Source organism: Amblyomma mixtum, chromosome 3 (genome assembly GCF_055824585.1).
Source record: "Amblyomma mixtum isolate Tamu chromosome 3, ASM5582458v1, whole genome shotgun sequence".
Lineage (NCBI taxonomy): Eukaryota > Metazoa > Arthropoda > Arachnida > Ixodida > Ixodidae > Amblyomma > Amblyomma mixtum.
The window spans coordinates 144,876,629-144,888,830 of NC_143014.1; the positions used below are offsets into that span (position 1 = coordinate 144,876,629).

The 12,202-nt window shown below is 42.5% G+C and overlaps 2 protein-coding genes across 5 annotated transcripts in view; one reads left to right on the forward strand and one right to left on the reverse strand.

Annotated features, from left to right (window-relative positions):
- Positions 1 to 5,124, reverse strand: part of LOC149352264 (uncharacterized) — a 37,010-nt gene extending 31,886 nt beyond the window's left edge. Inside the window, exons 1-2 of one of the 4 annotated variants that reach the window (XR_016290721.1) lie at positions 4,187 to 5,117; positions 1,376 to 1,575 (exon numbers count right to left, since the gene is read on the reverse strand). Coding sequence is in view for 3 of the 4 variants with exons in the window: in XM_089581425.1 (XP_089437551.1) it covers positions 1,376 to 1,575; positions 4,187 to 4,397 (411 nt within the window). In the remaining variant the exon portion in view is untranslated. Of the gene's footprint in view, positions 1 to 1,375; positions 1,576 to 4,186 lie in introns of all 4 variants that reach the window. The other 3 variants (XM_089581425.1, XM_089581426.1, XM_089581427.1) reach the window with 3 other exon arrangements.
- A 45-nt stretch (positions 5,125 to 5,169) lies between these two features.
- LOC149352265 (alanine--glyoxylate aminotransferase 2, mitochondrial) overlaps positions 5,170 to 12,202 on the forward strand; it is a 57,687-nt gene continuing 50,654 nt past the window's right edge. Inside the window, exons 1-5 of the mRNA XM_089581424.1 lie at positions 5,170 to 5,670; positions 7,298 to 7,371; positions 9,722 to 9,912; positions 10,740 to 10,863; positions 11,607 to 11,701. Coding sequence (XP_089437550.1) covers positions 5,625 to 5,670; positions 7,298 to 7,371; positions 9,722 to 9,912; positions 10,740 to 10,863; positions 11,607 to 11,701 — 530 coding nt within the window. The 5' untranslated portion in view covers positions 5,170 to 5,624. The remainder of the gene's footprint in view (positions 5,671 to 7,297; positions 7,372 to 9,721; positions 9,913 to 10,739; positions 10,864 to 11,606; positions 11,702 to 12,202) is intronic.

Here is a 12,202-nt window from a genome sequence, read left to right on the forward strand (position 1 = left end):
CAAGCAAGACCTTTCTAAAGATTATTAATGGAAGACTACCAACAGAGTACCTTCTCCAAGAGTAAATTTTTAAAATCACAATAACCAGAGCGAAGGTGTTCTCATATGCATATTGAGGCCATCCAGTTAATGTCGACAGAGGCATATGGCATGGAATTGAGTGGCCCAAACAAGCAAAAAAGAAATTTACTCTTCCCATCAGTTCAAAAGCATACAGTGTGCTTCTTTGCAGTAAAAGCAAGAATGAACAAATATAAGAGAATGGGAAGGTGATGAGCCAAGCCCTGTAACTCAAGAAGTGCAAGTCCTTAATAAGGTAATAACAATCTCAAAAGGAATAACCCCCAAAACTCTTGGACCACCCTCGAAGGAAATAATAAACCTCATTATGTGCACCTTGTAGCTTGAATCTCATGATGTGAAATGTGATGCGGCACAGCCACGCAAATCGCCTATACCAGCATTTCACCTTATCCTTGTGTGCCTTTCTTTGTCCCAGTCCCAATTCGTGCGGTTGCTACTCAATATCACCTATTTCCAAAAGTTTAAAAAGTTTAGTAATTAAAAGATTAGTGTTGAAAAGATGATAGCCAACCTTGTAAAAACAAATGTCAACAACACTCTTCCAGTTTCATTCTCACAAAATACACATTTTTACAACAATTTGCTCAAATCACACAGAGCACCCATACACACACATACAAACACACACATCCAGGATAACAGTTAAGATGAAGTCTTATTAAAAATATGCTTTACAAGGTAAAAAGCTGGTTTCTTTAGAATTTGACTACCAGCAGTGATGGGCATCTGGCAATAGACAAACTGAATTAATTTATAGTAGCCAGGCTAGTGGATGTCTATTAAACTTTGTGGTCACCACAGGGAGACATGAGCAACCCGTAGCTTAGTGCAAGAAAATGTTATGTCATGCCTTAGATTTTGAGAAATTTGATCCTTTTCAGTGTTTTAGCCTAAGAAATTCTGGAACTCTGCCCACGTCAAACTGAAACCCAGCTGCAGGAGGGCACAAAGAGCAAATGACACCGGCTGTTAACCTGTGCCCTAGAGGAGTGGCACTAGCTGCCTGCTCTCTTCAGCCAACCAGCTTCACAGTTGCATGAAGGAAGAGCCAGAATTTAACGCACTGCAGCCACCAAGAAAAACCAAAATTTTCAAAATCTAAAAGCTGGCATGTTTATTAACATACATCTGCAGATCACTAACTGCAAAGAAGTGCCCAACTGAAGTAGTCAATAACAAAAATACCCATACTTTACATCCTCCGCCGAGACAAAGTGCAGATAGCTATACCATCTAGTTGGGATGCCTAAATTACCAGTAATTAACACCTACCAAGTACATTTCTGCTCACCTTATCTAGGAGGTAATGTGCCCCAGGCTCTACAGGCCGTGGTTCTTGAACCCAGTTGGACTCAGCAGCACCAACCTGCTCAGTGCTGGAAGGGCAGCTGGCATCTGTGGTGTCACTTAAAGACTGCCGCCTGGCTGGCACTGCTCCCAGATGTGCAATTAAGTCCAAAGACTGAGGCCTCTTTATGTGTGCTAATGCTTCTTAGTAGAATTCCAGCACATGGAAAAATAAAATAAACAAAGCATGCCCCATATTCTTTAGTCAGCGAATTCAGTACAGTTGAGCAGCAATTTTCAAGGAGCCCCTTAAACTCGCATTGCTTGTTAGCTGGTGGCATGAAATGGACTTTGCTGATATTGCAAGACAGGTCGGGACAAATTAATTGGCTTGTTCAAGTCAAGCATTTTTCTCCTGGCATTACACTTTGATGCTGTCATTTTTAGCTCAAAGGTACTATACATGAACTGGTGAAATGCCCAATGCAAGCCAACAGATTTCACCATACGTGTGCTGGGGAAAGACACACCATTGTGATCTTTTCATCTTGCAAAACACTAAAGCACTATTGTTTTTATGATTGGTGTGGTAATTATGAGAAAAGAAAAGGTGCAGCGACTGTCTCAATCCAGAAGGACGCCTTAAATGTCCCATGAAGAAAGGAATAAAAGAGGGGGTCAAAGCAGGTAAAAGAAGCTATTTCCTCAGTGCTTTTACGCAAGACAGGAATGCTGCTGTACCACCACACAGCAGAATGCCTTGACAAATGGCATGTTCGGTAATGCAGGTCACGTTCTCATTATATTCAGAAATAGCTATGGGCGATTTCAGCTGCTCATGCATTATATACAGCCTGCAAATGATTATAAAGGACAGGGAGTTGCATATCTGTGCAGAGAACCTAGGCCCACTCTAGCTGGATGGCACTGATAAGCTGAGCTTCCAGGAGACTCTGCCTCCTCTGAAACGGGGTGCCGTTAATAGATGCAATAACAAGTTGTGGCTTGATGACTTTCGGATTTTCAGTGTAATGCTATTACCGAAATAAGCTTGACGTTTCGTTCACCACTACACGTGTCATGACATTTTTCACCAACAGGCACCTAACAAAGATCTCTACCCTACTCGTGCTCACCTGCTGAAAGCCGACTACCTGTTGTGTACAAGTTACAAGTGCTGCTAAACATAAGGCAGATACTTCAATAAAGTAAATTGCTGGGCTAGTTGGTTCATAATGTGCAAAGGTGGAACCAGCGAAACAGATGCAAGACAAGAACAACGAGGCACACACACAACACCGCTGGACTTACAAAGGCAGATACATTCATAAATGATGCGTTCAGCTGTACTGTACTTACTGGCCGTGGTAAGTGGTAGTATAAAATTTACTTCTATCCTCATACAGGGACTGCTGCAAGGTGCAGGATGGTCCAATATTTCGGGGAATCCCCCAAGGTGGAGTATATTAATAATAAGGGAGTTTTTGCTCATTAGCATCCACCCAAGCACAGCCATATGGCTACAAAGGAAAGTTACATGGCTTTCAAAAGAACCTCGAAGTTGAGCAATTCGTCCTGCTCCAGGGTTCGAACCCAGGACCACTGCCTATCCAGGGCAGTCGCTCTATCAAGCTAACCAAGATGGCTAGCAGATGGTAGGGCAAGAGCGAATTGATCAACTAGAAGTGGGAACAGTGTTGGCCCATTGTTTGGAGAATCTCCCAAGGTGGGATAGATTTCTATTAAGGGAGTACTTACTCGTTAGCATCCACCCAAGTGCAGCCATAACGCTACAAAGAAAAGCTATGCAACTTTCACAGAAACTTCGTACTTTGAAGAATAATTCGTCCTTGTCTGCGGTTCAAACACAGGACCACCACCTGTCCAGGGCAGTCACTCTACCAACTGAGCTAATCAGGACAGCTAACAGATGGTAAGGCTCTCTACTCCACCTTGGGGGATACCCCTAAAGATTGGACCAACACCGTTCCCACTTTGAGTTGATCCTTTCACTCCTGATCTATCGTCTACTAGCAGTCCTGGTTTGCTCAGTTGGTTGAGTGACTGCCGCAGACAGGCAGCGGTCATGGGCCCTGGACCAGAAAGAATTTCTCTTCAGCTGCAAAGTTTCTGTGAAAGCTTTACAGCTTTCCTTTGCAGATGTATGGCTGCACTTGAGGGGATGCTAATGAGTAATTATTCCCTTATAAGTGCAGGATGAACACCATGGAAAGCAAGTAGGAAGTATGCAGTGTACGAAAGCAAGAAATTTGCGATACTAAGGCAAAATAGCAAAGAGAGCAGCATGTACGAGGCGAGGTCAGAACCGGTTAACTCAGCTGTCGCGACTCAGAACATCGCTCCGAATACTTTAGTAGAGCGCGTGAAGGACGCGCTGTGGCCCTGTGGCGCTCGTTGGCGACGAGTGACCTATCGCTCGATACAGGAACTTGTGATAGATGAGGTTCCGTTTGGGCCATAGTTCACAATACCCCTGCCTCAAAAAGCCATATCAGACTCAATTAAGTGGCAGTCTTTCTCGTCCGTGTTGCGACCGCGCTGTTGTTGTCAAGATGTGTAACCAACAAACCAACCACTATATATTAAGCTCTAACCACATTTGTGAAGCACTGTATGAATATCACGAAGGCAGTTACTGCTGAGTAGTCGTATGCTTCCATTCAGCAGCTACAGATAACCTCTTACCAAATACACAGAGCCGGTTCTGCAAAGCTACTGCTAGTGAACAACTAATTATCTGGTGGAGAAAGCGTTATGAAACGAGTACTGCCTGCTTAGGTTAGCACCTCCGTACCTTTTGGTTTATCGTCTACCACAACGAGGCACTTTCGATGCGTTTGGCGCCCATGCTGAACACCAGAGATTAAATTCGCGAGCTTATCTGAAGCACTCTGTTCAGTTGTTGATGAGCTACGCGTGTTCACGAAGCGCTGAAAGGAAAACGGGTTGACGTCTTCGCAAACAGAGCTCCGGTCATCTGACTCATTCACGCTGGACGTCGCCATGCTTCAAGCCCTCAAGAAACCATCCCCGAAATATTTCGAGCATAGAGGATGGTTTCGAACTACACAGCCGAGCCGCCCAAGTCACAGACCACCGAAATCACGTAGACATGATGATGATGTCCGTAGACATGCAAGGAAACGGTGTGAAGAACGAAACTGCGTGGGAGTGTGGGGGCGCACTAATCGAGCTGTGCACAAAGTTCTTGATTGAGGAACTCTATAAATTCTATGGACCTTATGTCTTGCAGGAAGATGTCTTCCCTTTTTTTACATTTCCCAATCACCGCACGGAGGTTCCAACCTCCTTGGTGCCTCCCGTCCTCTCACGTTATGAGAGAGGCAAAACAAATGCTGGAAGCTGTCAAGACAGAAAATAGAAAAGCGATTTAGCGCTGACGGCGTCAACACAACCGAGTTGTTTTTTCAAGAAACGGCGTCGGACGCCGGGAGAATGGTGCCAGTCAAGCAAACGTGCAAAACGCTGATGAGAGATTAGAAGCGGAATAAAACGACATGCACTGCGCTTTCTGCCAGTTAATTCGCGAATTAGCCAATAAAGAGGCAAATCCATTTGTTTAAGCCAGTAGCCATGTGATTTCAGCAAAAGTAACGTTGGTTTCAGGCATGTTTCAGGTATCCAGCGCTCCACACACCGCTTTCTCCCACACTTCATCTTTCCCACTAAACAGGAGAAAAATAAAGTTTTTTTTAGTGAAAATGATGAACGAAGTTTCAGAAAATGCATGCGAATGTGCCCAGTGGGCCCCTACTTCTAGGGACCACTGTGGTGCTGTGGTGTCGCAGCAGCGCTTTTGAGCTTTTGGCGCCGGTTCAACAGCTTGCACAGTCCTCCCATCGCTCGCCAGCCGCACGTTGCAACTACGTTGCTCTAACAACGTGGCGTGCGGTGTCGGCAGTGGTTGCACAAGCTTTGGCGTCGGTACGACAGCGCTGCCGGGGCCACTACCGCAGTGACCGCGCTTATCACGAACGCTTAACTGCACGCGGGCTCATTTGAAATTGGAGGCCGCTTTCTTCAGTAAGGAAAGAGATAAAAGCATAGGCGTGTGCTTCTGTGGAACTTCGCAAGACACGTGTGTGAGGCAGCGCTTGCGGAATTTTTTTGTTCACATCCTGCGGAACACGTGAACGTCGTGGAAGAAGCGTGCATACAAGTGTTTTAACCAGATAATATTCTGACTCCCCTCAGCAGCGCCAGCTGGCCAAATGCTTCTAAAAGTTTCCTTGTTTCGTGCTTTCTCATCGCAATGGGGTACGTATGGAGAGTTTCTGCTAAAAGTTGAACGGCATGCAGTGGCGCGCGTGGAAACCTTCTGTAGCGCTTACATTTCCATTGCGCGTGCGCCCATATCGCCGCTTCCTGCCATCCACTGGCCTAAGAATCGTTTGAATCTTGGAATAATGATTTGTAAAAAGCTAGTCCTTCGTTATTTATTCTTTCATTTAACGAATACCCGACGCGATAGCTCACTGGCGGTCGCATTTTGGTGGAAGCGAAATGCGGATGTACCCCTGCCCTGAGATTAATTGGTCGAGATTAATTCGCAGCCTTCGACTTGGCGTACCTGGTAGCCACTCCCTCAGTTTGGTATGAAAATAATCTATTGATTAGATATCATTACATGCAAGTTGCAATGATCAGTTGCAGCGTTTGGTGCAAATTTGCAATGCATGCAAAGAACGCGTTATATATAGTAGCACATGTGATATGAATTTGTTTCTCTTAAGCATTTCCTGCCTGCATATGTACTGATCTCCTAGTGTGCTCGAGCATGTCACACCTGGCATGCAAGCCGTATGGTGGCATGGTTTCCAGCCCAGCAATTTTTTTACTGTTTTGTGTACAAATTTGCTGACTACTGCCACTTCACAGGTACTGTACAAGCTCCTTTGCTGCAACTAGGTGTTTGTTGTCATATTGCAGCCTTATATCAAAATACTGCTCAGTGCATCCGAGCCATATAAAATTACCTTAAAATTACCTTAAAGTACCTTAAAAAAGTACCTTAAACGTCCAGTGACCACAGGCCAGCGGACTCACTCATGTGTCGACTCACTCAGGCTCATTTCAGATCATGATCTGAGTTGTGAGTGAGTCCGGACTCATATTCAGTTATGATCTGAGTCGTGAGTCCTGGCTCTCATTCAGATCATGATCTGAGTCTTGGTGAGAGTGGGCTCACATTCATATTGTGATCTGAGTCCTGGTCTGTCCAGTAGAGTGTGTGCCTATAATATCAAATCAGTCCATGATATGAGGTTGAACAATCTCATGATCCAAAGTGAATCCATGATGCTGAATGGTCACGAGTTTGTAAGATTCATAAATGCGAGTTTCCTGTGCACTCATAATATTGCTTATGCTTTTGGTCGAGGTGATGATGTAGACCAGTTTCATTGTTTCGCGATGTGTACTTTTTGTGGCTGCTGCATTCTAAAATATTACTATATACATACATATACATAATATTACTATATAAATATTACTATAATATTACTATATAGTATATATACTATATAGCGAGCACTTGGGATTTTACTAAGGTATGCCGGTGACTGCAACACCAAGTCAGCCAGGACAGCCTGAAGACTGCTAGAGATGACTTGCACTAGTGTCACACTTTCTGCATGTTGGTCGATTAGGACAAATGGCACTTTGTGTGTTTATAATGATATGGTATTTTTATAATTATAATGATACAGACTGTACATGTACAGCCAATATTTTTTGCTGCTATGAAGTTTGCTGCTATGCTATGAGGTCCTATGAATTGAAATTCCGATCAGCTGTGAAGTATTTTTTAAAAGTGTAAATAACTTGTTGCAGTGTAAGGTAGAGTTTTCACTTGCTGACTCAAGGCATGATTTTTTTATTGCAGGTATCAAATCTGTGCGACTGTTAACATCTGTTCCAGAAATTCCACCTTGCAGTGAGAAGCCAAAACCATATCAGGTGCGTGATTTATGTCATAGGTGACTAGATATAGTATTTGCGTTTGCTTTTAGAAGCAAACATGAGTACATTTTCTATTAACATTTTGAATGTCATTTGGGGACAAGGAACTGGGATTCACAGCCAGTAGCTTATACAGTTACACTCGATTTCTACAAACTTGCTGGATATATGCAAATTTTTAAAGTACCATGTTGAACTTGTTACTGTAATGTGATACTAGAGGCTCAATAGAGGAGTGCTTAATAAGTGACAGTGTATCAGAGGTGACCGCAGTAAGCTTCTTTTGTTGGGTTTTCTGGTTTTGAGACCCGCCGCAGTGGCTGTGGCTTTTGCATTCGGCTGCTGAACCCAAGGTCGCGAGTTCGATCCTGGCCGCAGCAACCATATTTTGATAGTGGTGAAATACAAAAAACTCTCGTGGGCTGTGCGATATCGCCGCACGTTAAAGGGCCAGTTTAATTCAGTGACCTCCACTACGGCATCCCTCATAGTCCGTGTGTCGCTTCGGGCGGTTTAACTACACAATTTAATTTTAATTTTATGTTATTGAGGTATTACATGCCTTGTGCATTTGCAAAGTCAGTAAGCAGTCTCATTGGAAGCGAAGCAGTCCCAACGCCATTGCAGTGTTGGTTTACATTGTATCATGAAACTAGCCACTGGCGTGAACATCACGGCCATCAAAAAGGCAGATATCCTGTTCTTCTGTCGAGCCACTTGGCCAAGCCAGGAGTGAGGTTTGTGTCTATAGTAGCATATGTTTGAGAGCAGGCTAGAAAAGTTGTCAACAGAAAAGTTACATGTGCATTTTTCAAATATCATGGGCTTTGTTTTATGAATAAGAAATAACTGGGCTGAAGCACTCTGTTAGCAAAGACTGTTTTGAGCCATTGAGGAGCACAGCTTTCTATCTGTAACACAGGCCCTTGCAATGGCACCTAAAAAGTTAATGGGTAAATTTGAAGTAATCAACTTAGATTCAATAATCTTAGCTAATTAGTCCAGAATCAAATATCAGCTTTTTTTTTTTTCATAATCCTTGTACACCAGAATGCATTTGAACATGCACCTGTGCGCTGTGGTTCAGTAAACTTTTTTTATGCCTCTGTTCATTCATTTTTTTTTTCTCTCAGAATATGGTAACTGAGCTATCTGAACAGTCTTTTCTTCATAACTTTGTTATTTGCCATGTAAGTTGGAGGCTGGGGTCTTGACACTGTAATTAGCACTGAATTGAAAATGCGGTATATTTTCTATCTTTCAGAACATCATTGTAAGTGGCTTGAAGTGGGCTTTGTCTGAGTCAAGTTTTTTTTTTTTTTATCCTGAGTTGAGGGTGGGGCTTGTTTATGCTTACCGGACATTCCGCATTTTAATATCAGATGCATTAAGCATTGCATTTCAGGCAGTCATTCTGTCAGAGGTCTTGCTTAAAAGCTTTGCATTTGCAGGGACTGGGTTTGTGCTTGAAGACAGAGTATGTTACAGTTCTTGCACACTGTGATTTTAAGAAGTGAAGTGTTACTGCCCATAAAGACAAATGCTTCAGTGCCACATATGCTTGTAAGCATTGTCTATATAGACATGATAACATGTCATTGCTTCTTGTTCTTGCTAAGCATTCTCCTGGAAAAATAAACAAGGAAATTGTGTAAGAAATATGAAGAGGAAGCACTGTCAGAAGGTTTGGTTTATGGTGGTTTAACGTCCCAAAGCGACTCAGGCTATGAGGGACGCCGTAGTGAAGGCCTGCGGAAATTTCAACCACCTGGTGTTCTTTAATGTGCACTGACATCGCACAGCACACGGGCCTCTAGAATTTCGCCTCCATCGAAATTTGACCGCCATGGCCGGGATCGAACCCGTGTCTTTCGGGTCAGCAGCCGAACGCCATAACCACTTAGCCACCACGGCAGCAGAAATGAGGTTTGGGTGGACATGGAAAGAGCATCAATGTATGTAACAAAAGTGAGGTATGCATTTTGTGAAAACAGAATTATTGAATTCTGGTGTTGTGTCACCTCTTCAGGCTTGTTGTCCTATGGTTGAATTGTCATGCATTCTTGCGTGTGGACCACGTGGAGGTGTTCCAGTTGGAATCGCCAATTGGAACATCCATTTGGAATGCCTCATCTATTCCATTTCGTTCCAAGTATACAAGTGGGAATTTTCCATTTGGAAGCCAATGGTTTTTCTTTGAGTGGGCAGACATTCCAATTGGAGCTCCAAGTTGGTTCCAAATACAAAATTGGGAATTTTTCAATTGAAAAATCCAGTTGGAACCTATGATTTTTTTTTTTTTTTTTCGCCTAGGCAGCCATCCACATTTTTCCTACCTTGATTGCAGGGAAGGCCATGGGCAGAGATTGTGGCGCTGCGAAAGCAGCACTTGAACCCTAGCCTGAGCAGCAACTTGCTCTACAAGGAACCACTGCTGCTCACCCAGGGCCACATGCAATGGCTCTGGGATCACACGGGCAAGCGCTACTTGGACATGTTTGCTGGCATTGTGACTGTTAGCGTTGGTCATTGCCACCCGTGAGCAAATCAGTCTTCATTTTCTTTCAGTTTTGCTTAAGCTTTTTCTTCCTGAAACAGCTGGCTTTTTGTGGTATGCTTTGTACAGGTGACCACAAAAGTTTTCGGAACACAAAATTGCAACAAAACTTCATTTCTGAGCAGTTCCAGCATGCATCTACGAACTGGCAGATGAACTCTGTACTTTTCTTTCCGAACAACACGATGCACTTCTTAACGCCTGGCTGTGCCTCTACATAGGGAGAAAATTGAGGCTTGCGATTTCGGCATTTCAAAAACTTCAGTGGGCCTGTACATAGCTGCATATAAGCTGTTGTACATTTGCTGTAAGTTGAAAGTTGGTTCAGGCTTTTGCTGGATTGCACGTGTTCATAGGTTGCGCTGCAGCACTGTTAACAGATGTGTCTTCAGCTGGCCTGAAGACACATCTTCATGTGAGGATTCGCTTGAAGAAATGAAATTGCTGATCACTTTGTTTATAGGTGTCGCTAGTTCTATAAGACCTTCATGAATGAAGGACACATCATTCAGAACATCAGGCCCATGAGGTTTCTGCTGTTGTGGGCTCATCATGGATATTGTGACTTGAAATACATAAATATGGCTTGCTTCAGATGTCAACTACATCCTGCCTAATTGGACAAAGAGAAAATTTTAAACAGTCCCATCTGCAAATACTTGTTTTTGCATTTCTGGTTGCATCGAGTTTGCTGAGCTAATTCAAAATGTATTTTGTTTTATTTTTAGTTTTCAAATGGCGGGCTCTCCTGTCTTGAGTTCACTCTTTGGCTTACTTTATTTATTTATTTGTTTTTTTTTACCCACAGGAGAGTAGTTGCAGCTGCTGAGAGCCAACTGAAGCAGCTGTGGCACACCTCTAATGTGTATCTCTACCCTACTGTGCATGAGTTTGCTGAAAAACTCTCTTCAAAGATGCCTGGTGATCTGAAAGTGAGGTTATGCTATTGCATCACATATTTTGTTTATTTGTTTTCTTAAGTGATTTACTATAGCATGGAGTAGTGGATAAATCACTAGAAATTACTTGTAGTTTACTCACTGGTCACGTCCAGTTGTAACTATATGACATCTTTAAAATGTGTTTACAGTTCCTTGGTTTGAGAGACTTTGTAGCTAGTATACTTATAAAAAACAGCTCTGTTAGAGTTCTGTCCCATTCTAGCGAGTACTCAAGATAGCACATGATCCTAAAACACCATACAGAATGTTCATGGGGCCTGCTGCTAATGCGCAGTCATATTTTTTTTTCTTTAGAAAATGACTGAAAGAGCACTTTAGTTCTGTTTTTAGTTACATGTGGTGTTTCAAAATTAGCCCATCTTTACCGTCTGTCAGTGATGATTGTGGTGAACAACTGCAATGGTTGGTGCTTATGGATCGGTTGTGAATCGGCTTTCTTCAACTAGTTTTTATGTTAATTAACTGCATCAGTCACCTTTTGATGCAAAAATAAGTTCATTACTATTTTGCCGTTTTTTTTTTTTTTTGCGTGTGTGTCATCCTTAGCATTATTTCCAAGATCCAGAGCCATGTAGAAGATGTTACTTGTGGTAGTTTGATGTTTTCTTTGTTTTTTTATTGACCAATTGTGTCAGGGAATATAAGTAATTCAAGTGCTTGAAACTTTGTTGTTTTTGCATGCATTATATACATTTCTCTCTTTTGTCTCGTAGGTATGCTATTTCACTAACAGTGGCTCAGAGGCTAATGACTTGGCCATGATGATGGCAAGACTTTACACAGGGGCATTCGACATTATTTCTCTGAGGTAATATTGCTGCATAATTCCTTGGCATTGTACAAATAGAGGAAAAACTTGCAACTTTCATGCTGCTCTATATGTGCTTAATCGGTCTTATTTGTTCTTTCTTTTGTTGTGATCCCTTTAATTCAGATTAGGAGGAGGATATAATTCTTTGTCAGAAATATGTCATGATAAGGCTAGCTTTAGGATGTGACTTATACTGGACTATGAATATCACTTGCTGTTTGAATTGTTGGGTGATATCGGCACTAAGATCATCTACTCAATTTCATTAGTATTTTAATCTGTGTGTTAAAGTTGAAAATTGAATGTGCTGTTTTCTTTGTCTCTCATTCATTCACTTTTACTGACTAGGCTTCCTAGATGAGTTATGTATATCAGCTTTTCATGGCATGTTGCAGTTGACAAACACAGGATTTTTGCCATTGGTGCTTTGTCTTGTGCATTTGTTCGCCTTTGATTGCAAAAAACGTGTCATGACTCTTATTACACACCTTCAAAAGG